Source organism: Kogia breviceps, chromosome 5, assembly GCF_026419965.1.
Source record: "Kogia breviceps isolate mKogBre1 chromosome 5, mKogBre1 haplotype 1, whole genome shotgun sequence".
NCBI classification, from domain to species: domain Eukaryota; kingdom Metazoa; phylum Chordata; class Mammalia; order Artiodactyla; family Physeteridae; genus Kogia; species Kogia breviceps.
The window spans coordinates 14,211,048-14,232,557 of record NC_081314.1 but is presented as its reverse complement, the minus strand read 5'-3'; the positions used below and the strand labels follow the sequence as shown (position 1 = coordinate 14,232,557).

General features: G+C 41.0%; 1 protein-coding gene across 1 annotated transcript in view; it reads left to right on the top strand.

The window, feature by feature from the left end:
• CLSTN2 (calsyntenin 2) overlaps positions 1 to 21,510 on the top strand; it is a 597,917-nt gene that overhangs the window by 219,882 nt on the left and 356,525 nt on the right. The window contains exon 2 of the mRNA XM_059063644.2: positions 18,845 to 18,967. Within this exon, the coding sequence (XP_058919627.1) occupies positions 18,845 to 18,967 (123 nt within the window). The remainder of the gene's footprint in view (positions 1 to 18,844; positions 18,968 to 21,510) is intronic.

Below are 21,510 nucleotides of genomic sequence, written 5' to 3'. Positions count from 1 at the left end.
CTCCGTTTTTTTCCTCAAGACTGCTTTGGTTATTCGAGGTCTCTTGTGTCTCCACACAAATTTTAAGATTTTTTTGTTCTAGTTCCGTAAAAAGTGCCATTGGTAATTTGATAGGGATTGCATTGAATCTGTAGATTGCTTTGGGTAGTAGAGTCATTTTCACAGTGTTGATTCTTCCAATCCAAAAACATGGTATATCTCTCCATCTATTTGTATCATCTTTAATTTCTTTCATCTGTGTCTTATAATTGTCTGCATACAGGTCTTTTGTCTCCTTAGGTAGGTTTATTCCTAGATATTTTACTTTTTTTGTTTTAATGGTAAATGGGAGTGTTTTCTTAATTTCACTCTCAGATTTTTCATCATTAGTGTATAAGAATGCCAGAGATTTCTGTGCATTAATTTTGTATCCTGCTACTTTGCCAAATTCATTGATTACCTCTAGTAGTTTTCTGGTAGCATCCTTAGGATTCTCTATGTATAGTATCATGTCATCTGCAAACAGTGACAGCTTTACTTGTTCTTTCCCGATTTGGATTCCTTTTATTTCTTTTTCTTCTCTGATTGTTGTGGCTAGAACTTCCAAAACTATGTTGAATAAGAGTGGTGAGAGTGGGCAACCTTGTCTTGTTCCTGATCTTAGTGCAAATGGTTTCAGTTTTTCACCATTGAGAATGATGCTGGCTGTGGGTTTGTCATATATGGCCTTTATTATGTTGAGGAAAGTTCCCTCTATGCCTACTTTCTGCAGGGTTTTTATCATAAATGGGTGCTGAATTTTGTCAAAATCTTTCTCTGCATCTATTGAGATGATCATATGGTTTTTCTCCTTCAGTTTATTGATATGGTGTATCACATTGATTGATTTGCGTATATTGAAGAATCCTTGCATTCCTGGGATAAACCCCACTTGCTCATGGTGTATGATCCTTTTAATGTGCTGTTGGATTCTGTTTGCTAGTATTTTGTTGAGGATTTTTGCATCTTTGTTCGTCAGTGATATTGGCCTGTAGTTTTCTTTCTTTGTGACGTCTTTGTCTGGTTTTGGTATCAGGGTGATGGTGGCCTCATAGAATGAGTTTGGGAGTGTTCCTCCCTCTGCTATCTTTTGGAAGAGTTTGAGAAGGATAGGTGTTAGCTCTTCTCTAAATGTTTGATAGAATTTGTCTGTGAATCCATCTAGTCCTGGGCTTTTGTTTGTTGGCAGATTTTTCATCACAGTTTCAATTTCAGTGCTTGTGATTGGTCTGTTTATATTTTCTATTTCTTCCTGGTTCAGTCTCGGCACATTGTGCATTTCTAAGAATTTGTCCATTTCTTCCAGGTTGTCCATTTTATTGGCATACAGTTGCTTGTAGTAATGTCTAATAATCTTTTGTATTTCTGCAGTGTCCGTTGTTACGTCTTCTTTTTCATTCTAATTCTAGTGATTTGAGTCTTCTCCCTTTCTTTCTTGATGAGTCTGGCTAACGGTTTATCAATTTTGTTTATCTGCTCAAAGAACCAGCTTTTAGTTTTATTGATCTTTACTATAGTATCCTTCATTTCTTTTTCATTTATTTCTGATCTGATATTTATGATTTCTTTCCTTCTGCTAACTTTGGGGTTTTTTTATTCTTCTTTCTCTAATTGCTTTAGGTGTAAAGTTAGGTTGTTTATTCGAGATGTTTCCTGTCTCTTAAGGTAGGATTGTATTACTATAAACTTCCCTCTTAGAACTGCTTTTGCAGCATCCCATAGGTTTTGGGTCGTCGTGCATCCATTGTCATTTGTTTCTCAGTATTTTTTGATTTACTCTTTGAGTTCCTCTTTGATTTCTTCAGTGATCACTTCGTTATTAAGTAGTGTATTGTTTAGCCTCCATGTGTTTGTATTTTTTACAGGTCATTTCCTGTAGTTGATATTTAGTCTCATAGCGTTGTGGTCAGAAAAGATACTTGATACGATTTCAATTTTCTTAAATTTACCAAGGCTAGATTTGTGACCCAAGAGATGATCTATCCTGGAGAATGTTCCATGAGCACTTGAGAAGAATGTGTATTGTGTTGTTTTTGGATGGAATGTCCTATAAATATCAAGTAAATCCATCTTGTATAATGTATCATTTAAAGCTTGTGTTTCCTTATTTATTTTCATTTTGGATGATCTGTCCATTGGTGAAATTGGGGTGTTAAAGTCCCCTACTATGATTGTGTTACTATCACTTTCCCCTTTTATGGCTGTTAGTATTTGCCTTATGTATTGAGGTGCTCCTATGTTGGGTGCATAAATATTTACAATTCTTATATCTTCTTCATGGATTGATCCCTTGATTATTATGTAGTGTCTTTCTTTGTCTCTTGTAATAGTCTTTATTTTAAAGTCTATTTTGTCTGATATGAGAATTGCTACTCCAGCTTTCTTCTGATTTCCATTTGCATGGAATATCTTTTTCCATCCCCTCACTTTCAGTCTGTATGTGTCCCTAGGTCTGAATTGGGCCCTTGTGGACAGCATATATATGGGTCTTGTTTTTGTATCCATTCAGCCAGTCTGTATCTTTTGGTGGGAGCATTTAATCCATTTACATTCAAGGTAATTATCAATATGTATGTTCCTATTAGCATTTTCTTAATTGTTTTGGGTTTCTTCTTGTAGGTCTTTTCCTTCTCTTGTGTTTCTTGCCTAGAGAAGTTCCTTTAGCATTTGTTGTAAAGCTGGTTTGGTGGTGATGAACTCTCTCAGCTTTTGCTTGTCTGTAAAGGTTTTAATTTCTCCATCAAATCTGAATGAGACCCTTGCTGAGTAGAGTAATCTTGGTTGTAGGTTTTTCTCCTTCATCACTTTAAATATGTCCTGCCACTCCCTTCTGGCTTGCAGAGTTTCTGCTGAAAGATCAGCTGTTACCCTTATGGGGATTCCCTTGTGTGTTATTTGTTGTTTTTCCCTTGCTGAATTTAATATGTTTTCTTTGTATTTAATTTTTGATAAGTTGATTAATATGTGTCTTGGCGTGTTTCTCCTTGGATTTATCCTGTATGGGATTCTCTGCGCTTCCTGGACTTGATTGACTATTTCCTTTCCCATATTAGGGAAGTTTTCAACTATAATCTCTTCAAATATTTTCTCAGTCCCTTTCTTTTTCTCTTCTTCTTCTGGGACCCCTATAATTCGAGTGTTGGTGCATTTAATGTTGTCCCAGAGGTCTCTGAGACTGTCCTCAGTTCTTTTCATTCTTTTTTCTTTATTCTGCTTTGCTGTAGTTATTTCACCTATTTTATCTTCCAGGTCACTTATCCGTTCTTCTGCCTCAGTTATTCTGCTATTGATCCCATCTAGAGTATTTTTAATTTCATTTATTGTGTTGCTCATTGTTGCTTGCTTCCTCTTTATTTCTTCTAGGTCCTTGTTAAATGTTTCTTGCATTTTGTCTATTCTATTTCGAAGATTTTGGATCATCTTTACTATCATTATTCTGAATTCTTTTTCATGTAGACTGCCTATTTCCTCTTCATTTGTTAGGTCTGGTGGGTTTTTACCTTGCTCCTTCATCTGCTGTGTGTTTTCCTGTCTTCTCATTTTGCTTATCTTACTGTGTTTGGGGTCTCCTTTTCACAGGCTGCAGGTTCGTAGTTCCCATTGTTTTTGGTGTCTGTCCCCAGTGGCTAAGGTTGGTTCAGTGGGTTGAGTAGGTTTCCTGGTTGGGGGGACTAGTGCCTATGTTCTGGTGGATGAGGCTGGATCTTGTCTTTCTGGTGGGCAGGTCCATGTCTGGTGGTGTGTTTTGGGATGTCGGTAGCCTTATTATGATTTTAGGCAGCTTCTCTGTTAATGGATGGGGCTGTAGTCATGTCTTGGTATTTGTTGGGCATAGGGTGTCCAGCACTGTAGGTTACTGGTCGTTGAGTGAAGTGGGTCTTGGTGTTGAGATGGAGACCTCTGGGAACTTTTCACCGTTTGATATTACGTGGAGCTGGGAGGTCTCTTGTGGACCAGTGTCCTGAAGTTGGTTGTCCCACCTCAGAGACACAGCCCTGACGCCTGGCTGGGGCACCAAGAGCCTTTAATCCACACGGCTCAGAATAAACGGGAGAAAAAATAGAAAAGAAAGAAAGAAAGGAAGGAAGGAAGGCAGGAAGAAATGAAGGAAGGAAGGAAGGGAGGAAGGAAGAAAGGAAGAAAGGAAGGAAGAAATGAAGGAAGGAAGCAAGAAAGGAAGGAAGGAAGGAAGAAAGGAAAGAAGAAATGAAGGAAGGAAGAAAGGAAGGAAGGAAGAGAGGAAGGAAGGGAGGAAGGAAGAGGAAGGGAGGAAGAAGGGAAGGAAGACAGGAAGAAAGGAGGGAAGAAAGAAGATAAAATAAAGTAGGATAAAATAAAGTTATTAAAATAAAAAATAATTATTAAGAAGAAAAATTTTATTAAAAAAAAATGGTTCGGTCAGAACCCTAGAACAAATGGTGAAAGCAAAGCTATACAGACAAAATCTCACACAGCAGCACACACATACACACTCACAAAAAGACAAAAAGGAGAAAATAATAATATATCTTTCTCCCAAAGTCCACCTCCTCAACTTGGGATGATTCGCTCTCTATTCAGGTATTCCACAGATTCGGGGCACTTCAAGCTGATTGTGGAGCTCTAATCCACTGTTTCGGAGGCTGCTGGGAGAGGCCTCCCCCTCTCCTCTTTGTTCGCACAGCTCTTGGGGTTCAGATTTGGACTTGGCCCCGCCTCTGCGTGTAGGTCGTCTGAGGGCGTCTGCTCTTCGCTCAGACAGGATGGGGTTAAAGGAGCCGCTGATTCGGGGGCTCCGGCTCACTCAGCCCGGGGGGTGGGAGGGGCATGGATTCGGGGCGAGCCCGCTGCGGCAGAGGCCGGCGTGACGCTGCACCAGCCCGAGGCGTGCCGTGCGTTCTCCCTGGGAAGTTGTCCTTGGATCCCGGGACCCCGGCAGTGGCGGGCTGCACGGGCTCCCGGAAGGGGAGGTGTGGAGAGTGACCTGTGCTCGCACACAGGCCTCTTGGAGGCGGCAGCAGCAGCCCTAGCGTCCCACGCCCGTCTCTGGTGTCCGCGCCGAGAGCCGCAGCTCGCGCCCTTTTCTGGAGCTCCTTTACGCGGCATGCTTAATCCCCTCTCCTGTCGCACCAGGAAGCAAAGAGGTAAGAAAAAGTCTCTTGCCTCTTCGGCAGCTCCGCGCCCACCTCTGGAGCTCCTGGAGCTCCTTTAAGCGGCGCGCTTAATCCCCTCTTTTCGCGCCCCAGGAAGCAAAGAGGGAAGAAAAGGTCTCTTGCCTCTTCGGCAGCTCCAGACTTCTCCCGGACTCCCTCCCGGCCAGCCGTGGCGCACTAACACCTTCAGGCTGTTTTCACGCTGCCAACCCCAGTCCTCTCCCGGCTTCTGACCGAAGCCTGAGCCTCAGCTCCCAGCCCCCGCCCTTCCCGGCGGGTGAGCAGACAAGCCTCTCGGGCTGGTGAGTGCTGGTCGGCACCCGTCCTCTGCGGGAATCTCTCCGCTTTACCGTCCACACCCTGTTGCTGTGCTCTCCTTCGCTGCTTCGAAGCTCCCCTCGTCTGCCACCCGCAGTCTCCGCCTGTGAAGGGTCTCCTAGTGTGTGGAAACATTTCCTCCTTCACATCTCCCTCCCACTGGTGCAGGTCCCGTCCCTAGTTTTTTGTCTCTGTTTATTCTTTTTTCTTTTGCCCTACCCAGGTACGTGGGGAGTTTCTTGCGTTTTGGGAAGTCTGAGGTCTTCTGCCAGGGTTCAGTGGGTGTTCTATAGGAGCAGTTCCACGTGTAGATGTATTTCTGATGTATCTGTGGGGAGGAAGGTGATCTCCGTGTCTTACTCTTCTGCCATCTTCTCTCCGCCCCTGGATTGAGGTCTTATAATCATACAGTGGGAGCAGCCATCACTGTTGAGAAATTCAATCCTCATTTCTCAAAAATGATATGCAGAAATGATATTGAGGATTAACATATAACATTTTTAATAAATATCTCCATTTTCACTAATATGCAGCAAACCAAATAATACACTATCAATAGCATGATACCCATCTTAAGTTCACTATAATGAGCTCTGCACAATTAATTCCATGCATCATTCTGTGCTCATAAGAATCTTGTAGACTTTTCCAACCCTAAATCAGTTCATTGCTCATACATTTGTGTGTTTGTAACAGATAATAACGTATATCTTTTTCCCCACCAAATGTCCTGTGACAATCTGATTTCATGAGTTGGAGTTACTTGCCTCCTGGGACCTTCTTAATTCCATGGAATTCCATGGAATTCTCATTCCATGCTGTACTGTTCTAGGCTGGTGCTTATCTTCTGCCAATGTCCTTTATCTATCTGTCCATAAATCCTCTTTGTTTTTATTTCCTTATTTCTTCCTTGTTCAGTTATCCCCAGAAGTAATGTTGGTGTATGTGGATACCAACATTCTCTTGATCAACCAAAGTTATTCAGAACTAAATATGTCCAAACCAGATATCTTGGTTAAGAGAATTTAAAATTGGTGAGGAATAGTGATTCCATGCAGAGTGCTACATGGGTCTTTGTGCAGATAATTGACAAAAGCAATAAGAGCATATTCATTTATTGATCTTTTAATCACCTTTGTTGGGCACCTGCCACGTGCGGGACCCCAGGGTGCTTAGAAATTGTCACATCAGGGATCCCAAAAGTTTTTTTTGAGAAGGATGCCTTAAGCATTGAGAGACTCTTCCAGCTTCAAAGACCTGTTCTGTTTACCTCTAGGAGAAATTGACACCTTTAGCAGTGGAGTTACCCTCTAAAATTGCTAAGATCATGATTTCTCGGTTGAGATACAATGGTTGCCTCCCAAACACTCTGAAAATTCAGAGTCCAGATTTATTTCAGAAATTCATCATGATGCTTTTAACCTTTGATGCCTTTTGCAGTAATGATTTATGGAGTTTGTTTCTTTGTATGGTGGTGTCTCCACCCAGGTTGCAAGTGATATAAGGACTGTGATTTCAGATAATTATTCTCTTGACAGCCTGCGCTCGGTTCATGCAGCAACAGAGGATGTTCTTCTTGCTTTTTTCCAGAAAAATCAGCATGGCAAAAATTAGCTACACGACATTACAACAATTGGTGTGCAAACTAAGTCACCCAGTTGCTCTTCTTTCACAACCAGAACAAGAGAAAGGACTGATCTTGTCACCATGTTGATGGACTTTCCCCCAACTAAGATGAATCTAAGAATTGATTATGTGAGCCTGGCCTTGACAACTTTAGACATCCTTTCTTTCCCTCCCTCAACTCTGTTTCTTTGTTCTCTCTCCCCTGTTCCTCTGCTCACACGTTTTCTCTTTATTCCTACGTGAGGAGTATGTACTATTTTTTAAGTCCTTTGCTAGGTTATACAGCAAACTTTTTGGTCTCAGAACATTTTAACATTCTTAAATATCATTAACAACCCACAATCTTTGGTTTTTGTGGATTTTACCTATTGCTCTTTATTTCATTAGTAATTAGAGCTAATAAAATGGGATATATATATCTTTATTAATTCAGTTAAAAATAATTTTAAAAACTATCACATATGGACAAAAATAGAGTACTTTTTATTAAAAATAACTGTATTATCCAAAATTTTCAAATAATGAGGAGAGTGCCCTTGTTTTATATTTTTGCACATGCCTGGCTGATTAGAAGACAGCTGAATTCTCAGAATTGTTTCTGGATTCTGTTGTGATACCTCTTATACAGCCTCTGGAAAACTCCTCCAGAGAGAATGAGGACAAAGGCTGCAAATACAATCTTAGTACTTGCATGAAAATAGTTTTCACCTTGTGAACCCCTCAAAGGGTCTCAGGGACCCCTCAGGGTTCCTGGGCCGTACTTTGAGAACTGTTGTGCTAGGACTAGAGATACAGGTGTGAAAGACCCAGCATCTTTACCCACCATCTGGTAGTGGAAAGACACAAAAGGGTATTTACAGCCCGGTATAGCCCTTGATGTGCTAAGGACAGGCAGGGGGCTATAGTGGGATAAGGAAAGAACTAATTCAGTCTGCGGGGTGTTTTTAGGGGTGGAGAGGAAGGGGAGGGTCAGAGAATGCTTTCCTGAGTCAGTGGTGGGGAGCTGAGCTGAGCAGATGGGAGTGCAGATAATTCAACTTGAATGCAAATGGAACCATCTTGTCTGATACCCTGATCAGGGTTGATTATGAGGGTGACCTAGGGCCTTTGGCTTTCAGCTTTATGATGATTTTGTGTGTTTGGTGGTGGTAGAGGGCAGGCTTTTCTAGCCTATCCTCTACCCCTGATATCCTACAACTTCCCAGGAAGGAGCCAGAGCTGGAGAAATGCAGATAACAATCCACATCAATAAGAAGTGAAATTGACTTGCCAGTGCTTTCTTTCTGAAGCACTGAGAAACAGGTGAGCATTCTGCAGTGAATATACTGGAAACCAGATAATTGCCATTCGTCGTTCTGAAAACCTTGAGATCTAAGGCATGAAATGGAATTTGCAATAAAAATGTATCTCACATTTGCTACCTTCTAGAACAAAGCTGATAGCAAAAACCACAAAGGTTTTATTTATTAGTTTGCCAGTAGAGAAACAAGAGTTTGGTGTTTCTGTCTGAGGTTAAAAGGAAGTTGCACTGTCACATCCAATCTTCTCACTCATTTTGAATATAACATTTTAAAAGATTCTTCAGTGAGTGTGATGTTTAGTTTTATGTGTCCATTTGGCTAGGTTATAGTATCTAGTTATTCAATGAAACACTCATCCAGGTGTTGCTGCGAAGGCATTTTGGACATGTGGTTAACATCTACAGGCAATTGTTTTAAGTAAAGGAGATGATCCTCGATAATGTGGGTGGGCCTCATCCGATCAGTTGAAAGGCTTTAAGAGCAAAAATGGAGTTTTCCCAGAAAAGAAGAAATTCTGCCTCAAGACTGAAGCATTAACTCCTGCCTGAGCTTCTAGCCTACAGGCCTGCCCCATGAATTTTAGACTTGCCAGCCCCCGCAATAGTGTAGGCCAATTCCTTTATATATACTTATACACACACACACACACACACACACACACACACACACACATACACACACGCGCGCGCACGCGTGCATCTATGTATGTATATGTATCTCTCTCTCTCTCTTTCTCTCTCTCTCTCTCTATATATATATATATAATCTCCTATCTCTATCTAGCTCTAGCTGTAGCTCTAGCTCTATCTAGCTCTAGCTCTATCTAGCTCTAGCTCTAGCTCTAGCGCTATCTAGATCTAGCTCTATCTAGCTCTAGGTCTAGCTCTAGGTCTAGCTCTAGGTCTAGCTCTAGCTCTATATAGCTCTAGCTCTAGCTCTAGCTCTATCTAGGTCTAGGTCTAGGTCTAGCTCTATCTCTATCTCTATCTATCTCTATCTATCTCAATCTCTCTGTCTCCCATTGGTTCTATTTCTCTGGAGAACTCTGCCTGTTCTCCGGTCTGTTCAGTCTTGGCTCTTCTGTGCCCCCTCAGAGTTACGTAGTGGTTGTGGTTGAACAATGGATTACAGAAAGAGTTGTAGACAATTACATTTAGTAGCATCAATTCCAAAGTAAGTTACGGGCTGGTTTTAGGGGTTAGAGATATTTAAAATGCAGTGAAGGATGAGATATTAAAGTAATAACAATCTTGGGGAATTATAGGTATAACAATTTAGTGCACGCTTCAGTCCAATAATATGTTCAGTAGGTAAGACAGTGTGGAGAAGTGTGTTGGCTCTAGTAATTGAATGGGAACATTAAACCATCACAGTCTTCCCCCCTACCTCTTCCTATTCTAAAAGATTTTTTCCTGAATGGCTCCAAATCTTCTTTACAGTCTTAATCTAATCTTCCCCGCCCACCAGTAGATTTATTGGGTAACGTGGGCATGTCTATATGGGGCAGGCTGGGTCCCATGGTGGTCCTCACCGAGGCTGTGGGTGTTGAGATTCAGAATCAAAGGGCCTTTACTGGGGACATTTCAGGTGCTCATCAGCACTGAGTCAGCTCTGACTTACTCATTTTATCTTCCTCCCAAGAACCCTGCGGGGTTGGTATTACCTCCATTTTATAAAGGAGAGTGAGCAGAGGTCTGGGAAGATTGATGCTTGACTAAAATACCCTGTTCGTTACATAGTGTCAGAACTATGACATTAAGCCCAGTACCACTTACACCTAATCTCAGGGTCTGTCTTAGGGCAAGCTTTGGGCAATTGGCTTTATCTGGATGGCTTGTGCAGAGACAACTGAAAAATCGCACTTTTGTGAGATTACACAATTCCCCAGTGCACAGTTCTTGCTAGCCTTTCTCCTTGCCCACGTTTCAGTACCCAATGGGATAATGGTATATGGTTCAACCCCAGGCTGGGGCAATTTAGTGAATGACTTTGAGAGAATGCACACAGTAAACAATTGAGTATTTATGGATGGAAAATGACAGATGGAAAGGAAGAAAAAAATAGGAAAGGTGGATAAATGTATGGATAGATGGATAGAAGGAAAGGAGGAAGGAGGGGAAGGAAAGCACTGGTCTGCCGTCACTGAAAGCACCCATCAGCCATCTTTTCTTCAAGTGCTTTTTCAACCCAATTCACACAGTATAATGTAACCCTCATCCTCTGTGAATCTTTGCATATGTGAGTCACACACATGGGATTTGCATTTAAAACTCTGATTGGTACCTCTAGCAGGAGATATATAGTGCTTCTAATTAAGTGATGGCAAATGTCACCCTACGTTCTGCGAGGCACACCCTGTTTCTATTTGGGTGACGTCGAATACCCGCTCATTGGAACCAAAGTGCTGCTAATTGCTTCAGGAAGTGCTGGGAAGGCAAAGGTGTGCTCACCTCATTTATCAAGGTTCCAGGCACTGTGTCAGGACCTGTGGACATCATTGTGACTAGGATGCTTCCTCTCCTTGAAGAGGGGGAAGGAGGGGCAAGGAACCAGCTAATGGCAATGCGGCGGACCTATAGCCTAATAGCAGGCAGTGCAGGGTGACAAGGTGTATAGAGGAGGACCACCGGAGGAGGGGGGCTGGAGCTGCATCAGGCAGCATGAACAAGCAGGAGCCAGGAGAAAGGAGTGTGAGGAGAGGGGTAGACAGCACAATGAGGGCAAAGGCATGGGTCACGGAGGGAGCGGGGGTCTTTGGGTGGTTTCCCTGATCTTGTGGTTGGAGAGCAGGAGAGCTTCTGATGGATCCTAGGCAGGGAAGTCAGGACCAGATTTGCCCTTAGGCAGGCTTCCCTCCACCTAGACACAGATCCTATCCCACCCTCACTCCAAAGCAAGGAATAGAAATACTTTTTGAAATGCTATGACAATTATTATAGTTAGGAGTCATTCTATTGCAAGAACAGACACCCAGTCAAACTAGTACAAATTTTAAAAATGATGGTTGGGGGAAGAATTATTGAAAGGCTTCACTTGGGAGCCCCAGAGAAGCCACGGCAGGCTGGCAAGTCAGTGAAGGGTGAGCAGGGCCAGGACTGGAGAACAGGACGTGGGGGAGCAGCCTCTATATCTCCTGCAGCTGCTTGGGGTGCTTCTCTTTTCTCTGTATGTCGGCTCCCAAATCCTCTGTCTCCTGACCGATTCACTTTCTTGGATTTTAATAGCTTTCCGTCTCCGTCTAAACGTTGGGTTGGGTGATCACTGCATGAACGCCAGCCCCAACTCCTTATGAATTTTCACCTCAAGCGCCCATCGCCAAATACATAATAGTTTCTCGGCCTCTTAAATGAAAGTTTAAAGATCCAAACAATTGGCCCAGCCTACTCCACCCACGGATGCCCCCTGGTCTAGGCAGTTCTACCAGAGGATGGAGTCAGAAGGGGAAACTGGGCATGGCAGGCAAAAGAACAGCCTGACAGCCACTAGAGTGACCTGTTTCTTAGGATGTAGTTAGCCTCACTGGAGCATTTTGCAATCAGTATGGTATGTTTTTACTCACAATTCACTTGTACCCAGGGAGAATTTTGAGCATTGAGGAGCTAGCAATGTCCAGAGGGTCAACTGCAGGATGTAGGTAGGAAGACTCAAAGGGTGAATCACCAGCCACTTGGCCCTGCTGCTTGGATTGAGTGTTAATGCAGTTTTTCAGTGGTGCATTGAGTGGAAGCAGAGAGCCGAGAGCCGAGGCGTGTTCTGTGGATGCATCTGTGTTCTAGTTAAAGGCGCACCAAGGGGGCAAGACCTAATTTCTCTATATAAATGGAGCAGAAATATCACACTGGCATTTCCTCTATACGAGTGCAAAGACACAGGCATTTTCCAGATGCTGAAACATCATGGAAAGGAGACAAGACAGAGGCAAGAAGCAGTTCCTAAGGGGGCATGATATGACAGAGTTCGGCCTCAAGAGGAGTTGTATAGCAAACAGGGACATTATCTCGTGAAGAACCCATGAAAAGTCAGTTCTGAAGTTACGACCAAATGGAGCAAAGCGTGTGCTGACTGGCCTCAGTCTATTGAAACAAAAAGGCAAAATGTTTGTCAGGCAAGGGAAGAGATTAAATAGGAAATTACAGCCGAGCCACCAGCATCAATACCTATTGCTTCTTTCTGGAAAGGAGATGGTGCTCCAGTGTCTCTTGAAGCCAGAGTTTGGAAATGGTTCCTGGATGATTCTGTGCAAGCCAGTAAGCCCTGGGTGATGTAGGTGATATCCATTAGTCCAGCCTCTTGGCTGGCCTTGCCCCTCAAACTATGGTCTCCAACCAAATATAACTATTCACACACCCCCATGGTGTAGCAGGGTGCTTTTACCATCAGGCCCTTGCCCATGCAATGTTCCTCTGCCTGGGACCCTCCATATCTTGTATCCCTGCTTAATTCTTACTGCTCCTGACTTAGAATCTACTTTCTCCAGGAGGTAATTCTGGATTACTGTGGTGGGGTGAGTGCTTCTCCTCTCTTTTTCCATAGCAGTCTGCTTTTCCTCTTCTTACCTACCTCTTGCTATACTGGTATCGTGGATCCCCTTCTAGTTTGAGAGTCTCTTGAGGATAAGGACTTTGTTTTTGTCCCATATTTATTGAAGTATAATTTACGCACAATACAATTCACTCTTTTTAAATATGCAAATTGATAAGTTTCAACAAAGACACATAGAGGTGTAACCATCACCACAATCAAGATACAGAACAGTTCCTTCACCCCAGAAAGTTCCCTTGTGCCCCTTTGCAAGCAGACGCTAGCAATTACTGATCTGTTATCTATCCTTATACTTTGGCATTTTCTAGAATGTTACATGAATGACATCAAACAGCATGTAGTCTTTTGTGTCTGACTTCTTTCATTTCACCAGTGAAATACTTTGGAGATTCATCCATTTTGCTGTATGAATCAGTTGATTTCTTTTCATTGTGGAGTAGGTGTTCATTATATGGATATACTGCAATTTGTTTATCCGTTCACTAGTTGATGGCCATTTTAGTTTCCACTTTGGCACTATTCTGAGTAAAGAGTCTATGAACATTTACCTACAAGGGTTTTTGTGTAATTTATGTTTTCATTTCTCTTGGATAAATCCTAGGAATGGAATTGCTGAGCCATTTTATAAGAAATTGCTGAACTGTTTCCGAAGTGACTATATTATTTTACATTCTTACCAGCAATGGATGAGTTTCAGTTGCTTCACATCTTCATCAGAGCTTGGTATTGTCAGTCTTATTTTAGCCATTCTAGTAGTGACACGGTGATATCCCATAGTGGCTTTAATTTACACATTTTTGATAACTATTAATGTTGAACATCTTTTCTTGTTCTTATTTGTTGTTCATATATTTACTCTGGTGACAAGTGTGTTCAAATGTTTGCCTTTTTTTTAAGAACAGATTATTTGTCTTATTTTTTGTGTTGTAAGAGTTCTTTATCAATTTTGGATTCAAGTCTTTTATGAGATATGCTTATTTAATATTTTCTCATAGTCTCTAACTTTAAAATATTTTCTTAAAATTGTTTTCCAATAATAGAAACTTATAATTTTTATAAAGTTTGATGAATCAATTTTATCTCTTATGATTCATGCTTGTTTTTGTCCCTTCTAATACATCTTCACCTAAACCGAGGATACTCAGGGTTTTTTTCCTGTGCTTTCTTTTAAGGGTTTTATAATTTTAACTCCTACATTTAAGATCATGATCTATTTAGAGACAATTTTTGTGTATAATGTGCAGTGGGATTGAAGTTCCAAAACACCATTTAATCAAAGGACTATCTTCTCCCCCACTGAATTATCTTGGAACCTTTGTCAGGAATTGACCATATGTATGTGTGTCTCTTTCTGTAAACGTCATTCTTTCTATTGACCTGTATGTCTATCTTTATGTTAGTATCACACTGTCTTGATTAGAGTAGCTTTATAATAAGTCTTAAAATCAAGTAGTGTGAGTCCTCCAACTTTGCTCTTCTTTTTCAAAATTGTTTTGGCTATATCAGGTCTTTTTCATTTTCATATAAATTTTAGAATTAGCTTAACCATTTAAAAAATTCTGCTATTATTTTGACATGGGTTGCATTGACACTTATAGATCAGTTAGGGGAAAATTTACATCTTAACTATATCGAGTCTACCAAATCATAAACACTGTCTGTCTCTCCACTAAGACCTCTCCAGGTCTTCATTAAATTCCTTCAGCAATATCTTAGAGAATTTACAGATCTTGCATGTATTTTGTGAAAATTATTCCTAAATGTTTCATTTTTGATGCTATTATATTAATATTTTTACATTTAAATTTCCAATTGTTTATTTCTAATACATAGAAATACAATTGATTTTTATAGATTGACTTTCTATCCTGTGACTTTCCTAAACTCATTTATTAGCTCTAGTAGTACTTTTGTAGATTCTGTAGATTTTGCTTCATTGAAGATCATGTTCTCTGAAAATAAAGACAATTTTACTTTTTCATTTCCAACTCGAGTGGGAAAATATTCACTCTTTAATCATTAAGTATGATGTCAGCTACAAATTTTTATAAAAGCTCTTTATCTGAGTGAAGAAGTTTCCTTCTATTCCTCATTTGTTGATAGATTTAATTATGAATGAATGTTGAATTTTGTCAAATGCTTTTTTCAGGGACATTTTCCCCCATTTTACCACCGATGTTTAGACTGTTTTTGCACATTTTAAGTACTCCATAGATATTTGTTGAATCAATGAAGCTGGGCTAAATACCTCTGAGAATGTAAGGTTATACTTCAACCATTCAGAAGCATGAGATGAGCTAGGGAGACTTCAGAGTATTTGAATGCTTAGTCCTGTCAGGAGTACTAGATTTGCCTAAACGATCATGCAGTTTTTACAATATTCCTATGAAGAAAGTGTCTCCATTTTACAAATGAGGAATGAGTAATAGATGGAAAGAGTAAAAAGCTATAGTATTGTTGGGATGTGGGGAAGTAGTTCTGTGTTTCATTACTCGTCAGAAATAAAAAGACAAGACAATCATTAAGTTCAGAAAACAAAAAATAAACAATATGATATTGCTTATATGTGGAATCTAAAAAAAAAAAATGATACAAATGAACTTATTAACAAAACAGAAACAGACTCCCAGACTTAAAGAACAAACTTATGGTTACCAGGGCAGAAGGGTGAGGTGGGAGGGAGAGCTAGTCAGGGAGTTTGGGACTGACAGGTACACACAGTGCTATATTTAAAATGGACCAACCAGGACCTACCGTATAGCACACGGAACTCTGCTCAGTAAAGAATGGATACAGGTATATGTATAACTAAATCGCTTTGCTGTACACCTGAAACTAACACAACACTGCTAATCAACTATACTCCAATATAAAATAAAAAGTTAAAAAAAAGATAAATGAAGGAGGCTGGTTCCAAATATAATGCAAGTTAAAATGGAGGATGATTCAGCCATTTGATGGAATGAATGAATCAAGAATCCAACTGGTCTCTATGCAAGGAATGGTGTTCTTGGAACGATGGTTGGACCACTAAGAAGGAAAAGTAATCCTTGCACGATAATTGGCTCAGCCATGAATGGTATCCTCGTAGTCAAAATAGTGTAAATTTAAGTTATTGGTTTGCAAACCTGAGGATTTGATCTATACACACAGCAAAGAAGATTTCATTGGGGTTACTCATCAAAGTGCAAATGTTTATCAACCATGACAGAGCAAAGTTGAGATAGATCTGAAGGAAGTTAGAAAGTGAGAGAGAAATGAAGAAATTTTAGGAATATGAACCTTTTTATTTTCCAAAAAGGGAATATTTAAACCCCTCTGAGACTCAGTTCCTCACCTGCACAATGAGATATGAAGTCTCATCTAGAGGGGTTGTTGTGAGGGTTAATGAATGAATGTAGAATGCCTAATATGTGGTAGGTACTCAACTAACTATAGTAGTGGTAGAGAGGAGAATCCCCACTAACGATGCAGAAATCTCGACTTCTTAACTTCAGGGTCTGCAGAGCACCTTTCCTGTGGCACTTCCACTGCCCAGAGAGCAGGGGGGTAATGAAAGAGCAGGGGCTGTGTTGCCAGCGGAGGACGTCTGGATGACATGGCAACGCTGTAGGCGCTGTCACCTTCCCCATTTTACAGCTGAGGGAGTCAAGATGCTGCGTGGCCAACTGACTTGCACTGAATCAGCCCTGAAGTGGCTGAACCGGGGCCACAGCCCAGCAACCGTGACTCTGGATTCCGTTGTCTGCCACTGACCCGAGTGGCGCGTGAGTCTGCAACACTGGGTTAGCTCCTGGTGTATCTTCTGTACACATTTCTAATGAATAGGTTTAATTAAAGGAAAAAAAAAGGTTAATTCTTTTTCCCAACAGTTGCAAATTATTTACATTGCATTTGTGTTGATGGCTCATAAAAGAGCAAAGGAGCGTGGGGACAACCCAGAGTGGCTGTAATTTTCCAGGGTCTGTAATGAATGCCAACAAGTGAGCATGGATGAGCCTGCTGCCCCATTAAGACCTGCTCTAGACAAGGGGCTCTCTACCCTGGGCATGATTCAATCATCAGAAATAGGTCTCAGAGGCCAACACCTGAGAATAGCAACGCATATGTCCATGCCCCACTAAACTGCCCCTCCGTTAGTTCACGGTTACAGTGGAATGGGTGACAAAGGGCAAAACAGTGGCCCAGGTTGAGCCTACCACCGATCCTGGAACAGCTCTTAACTGACCTTTTAAAGCATGATGGAGTGGGAAGGGGACAGAGCCACTGCCACAGATCTGTCCTCAAATCTATGTATAAGCTTTCACTTTGCCATGGCTATTGAAACAATATGTAATATGTAATGTGTGTATAATATATATTATAATGTGGGTTATATAGTGTAATGTGTATTGCATATATTATGATATGAGTGTGTGTTGGGGGGGCACTTTTTGAATATCATGATGTAGGAAAGAGTTTTGGGTTTTCACCATTGTTAGTTATTAACCCTGTGGCCATCTTGGGAAAGTCACACCTTGTGAAAGTAGTTTCTTTGTCATTTTCATAATGATCACAACTACCTCTCAGGTTGCTGGGGGGAGCATCACATATGTGACAACATCTCTTAAACTGTGAAGCAGGTTGTGAGGATTAGCATTAGGACAGCTTTGATTATTCTAGGGCTCCGTATAATCTGTCATTTCATTTCTAAAGCAGCTACTCTGCACCCAGATTCCTGTGGGGGAATTAAAGGACAAACCAAGGAGGTCCCAGTTGAAGAATTAGATTAATACTTTAGAAAGATCACTCTTAATGTCAGTGTAGACGATGGATTGGAAAGGGACAAGACTTCTTACTGGAAGACAAGTCAAGAGGCCATTGCAGCTATTCACATAGGAGAGCTGGGCCAGAGACAAATCAACGGGCTGGAATGAGCAGAAATAGGATATCCACCAGATAAGATTTTCACATAGGACTATTACACCAATCCTGGTACAAGTCTTAGTGCTGGCTGACTTTAAGTTATCTTGTATTCATTTGCTCATAACAAAGTATCACAAACTGGGTGGCTTAGAACAGCAGGAATTTATTGTCTCACAGTTCTGGAGGCCAAAGGTCTGAAATCAAATTGTCAGCAGGACCATGTTTGCTCTGAAGGTCTCTCTTGTAGATTTCGGTAGTTCCTTGGCTTGTGAAAGCACAACTTCCCTCTTCACGTGGCGTTCTCCCTGTGTGCATGTCTGTCTCTGTGGCCAAATTTCCCCTTTTTATAAGGACACCAGTCATTTTGGATTAGGACCCACCCTAATAACCTCATTTTAACTTGATTACCTCTGTAAAGACCCTATCTTCAAATAAAGTCACATTGCAAGGTACTGGTGGTTAGGACTCCAATCCATCTTTTGCGGGGGGACACCTCAACTGGTAATATATATTTGATACATATTTTAAGTGTATTCATTGTACATTATACAGTATATCATTCAGCTGATCAAATTATTAAAGAGCAACTTAAAATGCTATATAATTTAGACCATTTAGATAGACTCAGTCTTTAATGGATCAGAAAATATTAAAATGTTTGTTGTATATTTACACATTTGTTGGTACTTATCCATATACATGTATATAAAAATTCAGCAACAGCTCCTAATGATGGATTGGATAAGATTGAGGTCAGAAATCCCAGCACGCGGTTGGAATCTGCTAGTTTGTTGATTGATAATGGATTTTAACTCTGAAACATCTCTGAATAGATAGTAGCATTTAAGAATTAAAGCTTTTGATTAATTTTTAAAAATATCTATACTGGGCATCTAGAAATAGAAATAATGGGATTTGAGCCATATTCACAATAATATTATGGATTCAAATAATGATCTTAAAAGTCAATCTTTTTGTTTTATTGTTTCCATTGTTTTCCAGTGAACAAGCACAAGCCATGGATTGAGACTTCGTATCATGGGGTCATAACAGAGAACAACGACACAGTCATTTTGGACCCACCACTTGTTGCCCTGGATAAAGATGCACCGGTTCCTTTTGCAGGTGAGATGATAGCTTAGCATGGGGTCAGGCTCTGCTCATTTGGAAGACAAGTTGGGAAACCTCCAGGAAACCCAGGCTTGGGCTTCATTGCCCTTGTCACCACCTGTGGCTCTCACAGGTCAGCTTGTGCTTTCAAAGCTGTATGCTTCTTCTGATTCCTGGTGTGGATTCTGTATCTCCTTATGGTTTTTCTCCTTGGTGTTGCCTCCAGTGCAAGACCCTTCCTTGTATCTTCTTCTTCTGAGAGATGGTATATTGCTGAAGTGGCCTCTGGAGTTGGAAAAGCTGGGCCAGCAAGGCCTGTGGGGGAATTTTCCCTCTAGAAAGAGGGAAAATTCTGTATCTTCTCATCGACACGAGAAGATGTGTAACCCACTGTCCCCACTACCCACATATCATGAACAGGTGAAGACTTGTAACTTGGTAGATTGACAAGAGACAAAGGAAAGAAAACAGGATTGGGAGTTATTTGCTAAGGGTAGGACAAACTTGTGCCCTTGAGCTTCGAAATGGGTGTGTCTGTTAGAGGAGGCATCTGGAGGCAGTGCCATTTTGCCCTTGCCACTTGTAGCTAGAGAGCCTTCTCCTTGTCATCAGGATGACCACTGCTTCCTCCTCTAACCTCCTGGAAGGGCCAGGTCCCAGGAGGGGTGTGTGGAAGAAGATGGCTGTGTCTCATGTTTCCATAGATTTTGGCAAAGAAAAGGGGATGGGTGATGGCAGGGCGGGGCAGGGAGGGGTTGGAGAAAGAATTTCTGAAGATGCCTACATCATGAGTGATATTGTTAACATTTTATAACTGTCAGGAGAAGGACAGGAAATTTAATGAAGGTTTTCAAGATTTCTGGAAGATTGCTTTATGATAGATGGGTGCCAGGCTGAGGTTTTTACCATGATGAAGTCTAGTTTTTCTGACAGTTTGTCTGTTACATTATGAGCTACTTGGGCAGAAAAGATTGGCTCTTCCACACTTCTAAGAGATAAGCTCTGTGAAGTCCTTTTTTTCATTACAGAACATTGTAAAGTAAGGAGTGAGGGGGTGAGTTAAATGGGGAAATTCAGCCTTATGTGAAGACAAAACCATCAGCATTCTCGCAGAGCATGGAGGAGATACTCTAGACTCTCAGAAGAAGGCTTAATCTTCATTTTATGTAGAATGATAACCACCAAGGGTACCTAACTGTGACTTCCATGGTGTTTAGAGTTGGGACATCTCCATACATCTTCCAGCCATCCTCAGAGTTCCCAGCTCAACTAAAGGCCACTTGGCAGTGTAAAATCCCATGCTGTCTTTCCCACAGTAGATGAGGCGTCTTCCCCAGACCTTCTTTACCAGCCTGGGAATATTGCAACTCATCCCCTTCTTGGACATAACTATATTGAGGTTGAACAGCAATTCTCACCAACCCCCTGGAAATGAGATTTTAAAACAAACACTAGCGAAAATGTTTGGGTCCTGGGAATGTTTGGACTGGCATGCACTGTGTGCTTTAAAAATTGAAATAGAGACGGCATTTAGAAGTTGGGAAAGTTTGCATAAAACCGCAGGATTCTGGTTTCTCTTGATGAATTCGATCTGAGATACGGAGTTGTGTTGTGGCTTCCCTCATTAGACTGAGCATGTGCAGGTCCTTTATTCATCTTTCCATTCAAGTGTGTGACCCCTCTTTAAGATATAAGAGAAAAAACTAATGGCATATTAAATGGGAAGTGAACAGATGCTTTTAAGTCACTGTAAGGTCGTGAGGCCAACACTTTAAAAGATGAGGGATGTGTCTGATTATTTGTTGTGTCCGCCTCAGTGTAGCCCTGTTCTCATCCAATAGTGTACTAGGAGACTGAGGTCATTGAACAAGCTGTTCCACAGTAAACTTATAAACTCTAATGTAAAGACTAAAATGGAAAAAAAAAAATTCAAGCAAATCTGCTATTTGAAAGTTTGGATTACAAACACTTACCTTCCTTGGTTGTTGACCTGAAGGACAGTAAATCATTTCACCTGAAGATTGACCAAAGGATTTCCTTCAATTCTAAATCCATCGAATACTTTTAAGCTTGAAGTTGTATTCTGACCATCAGATGTGACCACAGGTGTTCTGACACCTCTTGAAACTAAGGTTTGCTTCTAAGCGAAGCCCTGAGCAGTCATTTCCATCTGAAGACAATCTCTACACTCTGCCTGATATTTGCAGCTGCGTTTTTTAAAAAAAAAAAAATCTAGCTTAATGCATCAAAATGTAATCTTCCAAGTTCTTAAGGGTAAAACGTAAAGGTGCTTTTTAGAATGGTCAAAGCTATATTTCTCAGTGCTATTTATGGTTGGCTCTGAGATAGGACACAGACACTAACCAGCCATCCATGCTGCAAAGAACATTTATCTTAAAACATTTAAAACATTTATCTTGAAAATAAAATACTGAAGGTTTATTTCAGATCCCTATCATTCTCATAAAATTGAAAAATTCATATCTGCCAGCTCCATCACTCCTTGAAGTCAACTGCAGCTTTTGGTCCCCCCCTTATCAACTGCTCTGGTATTGTGT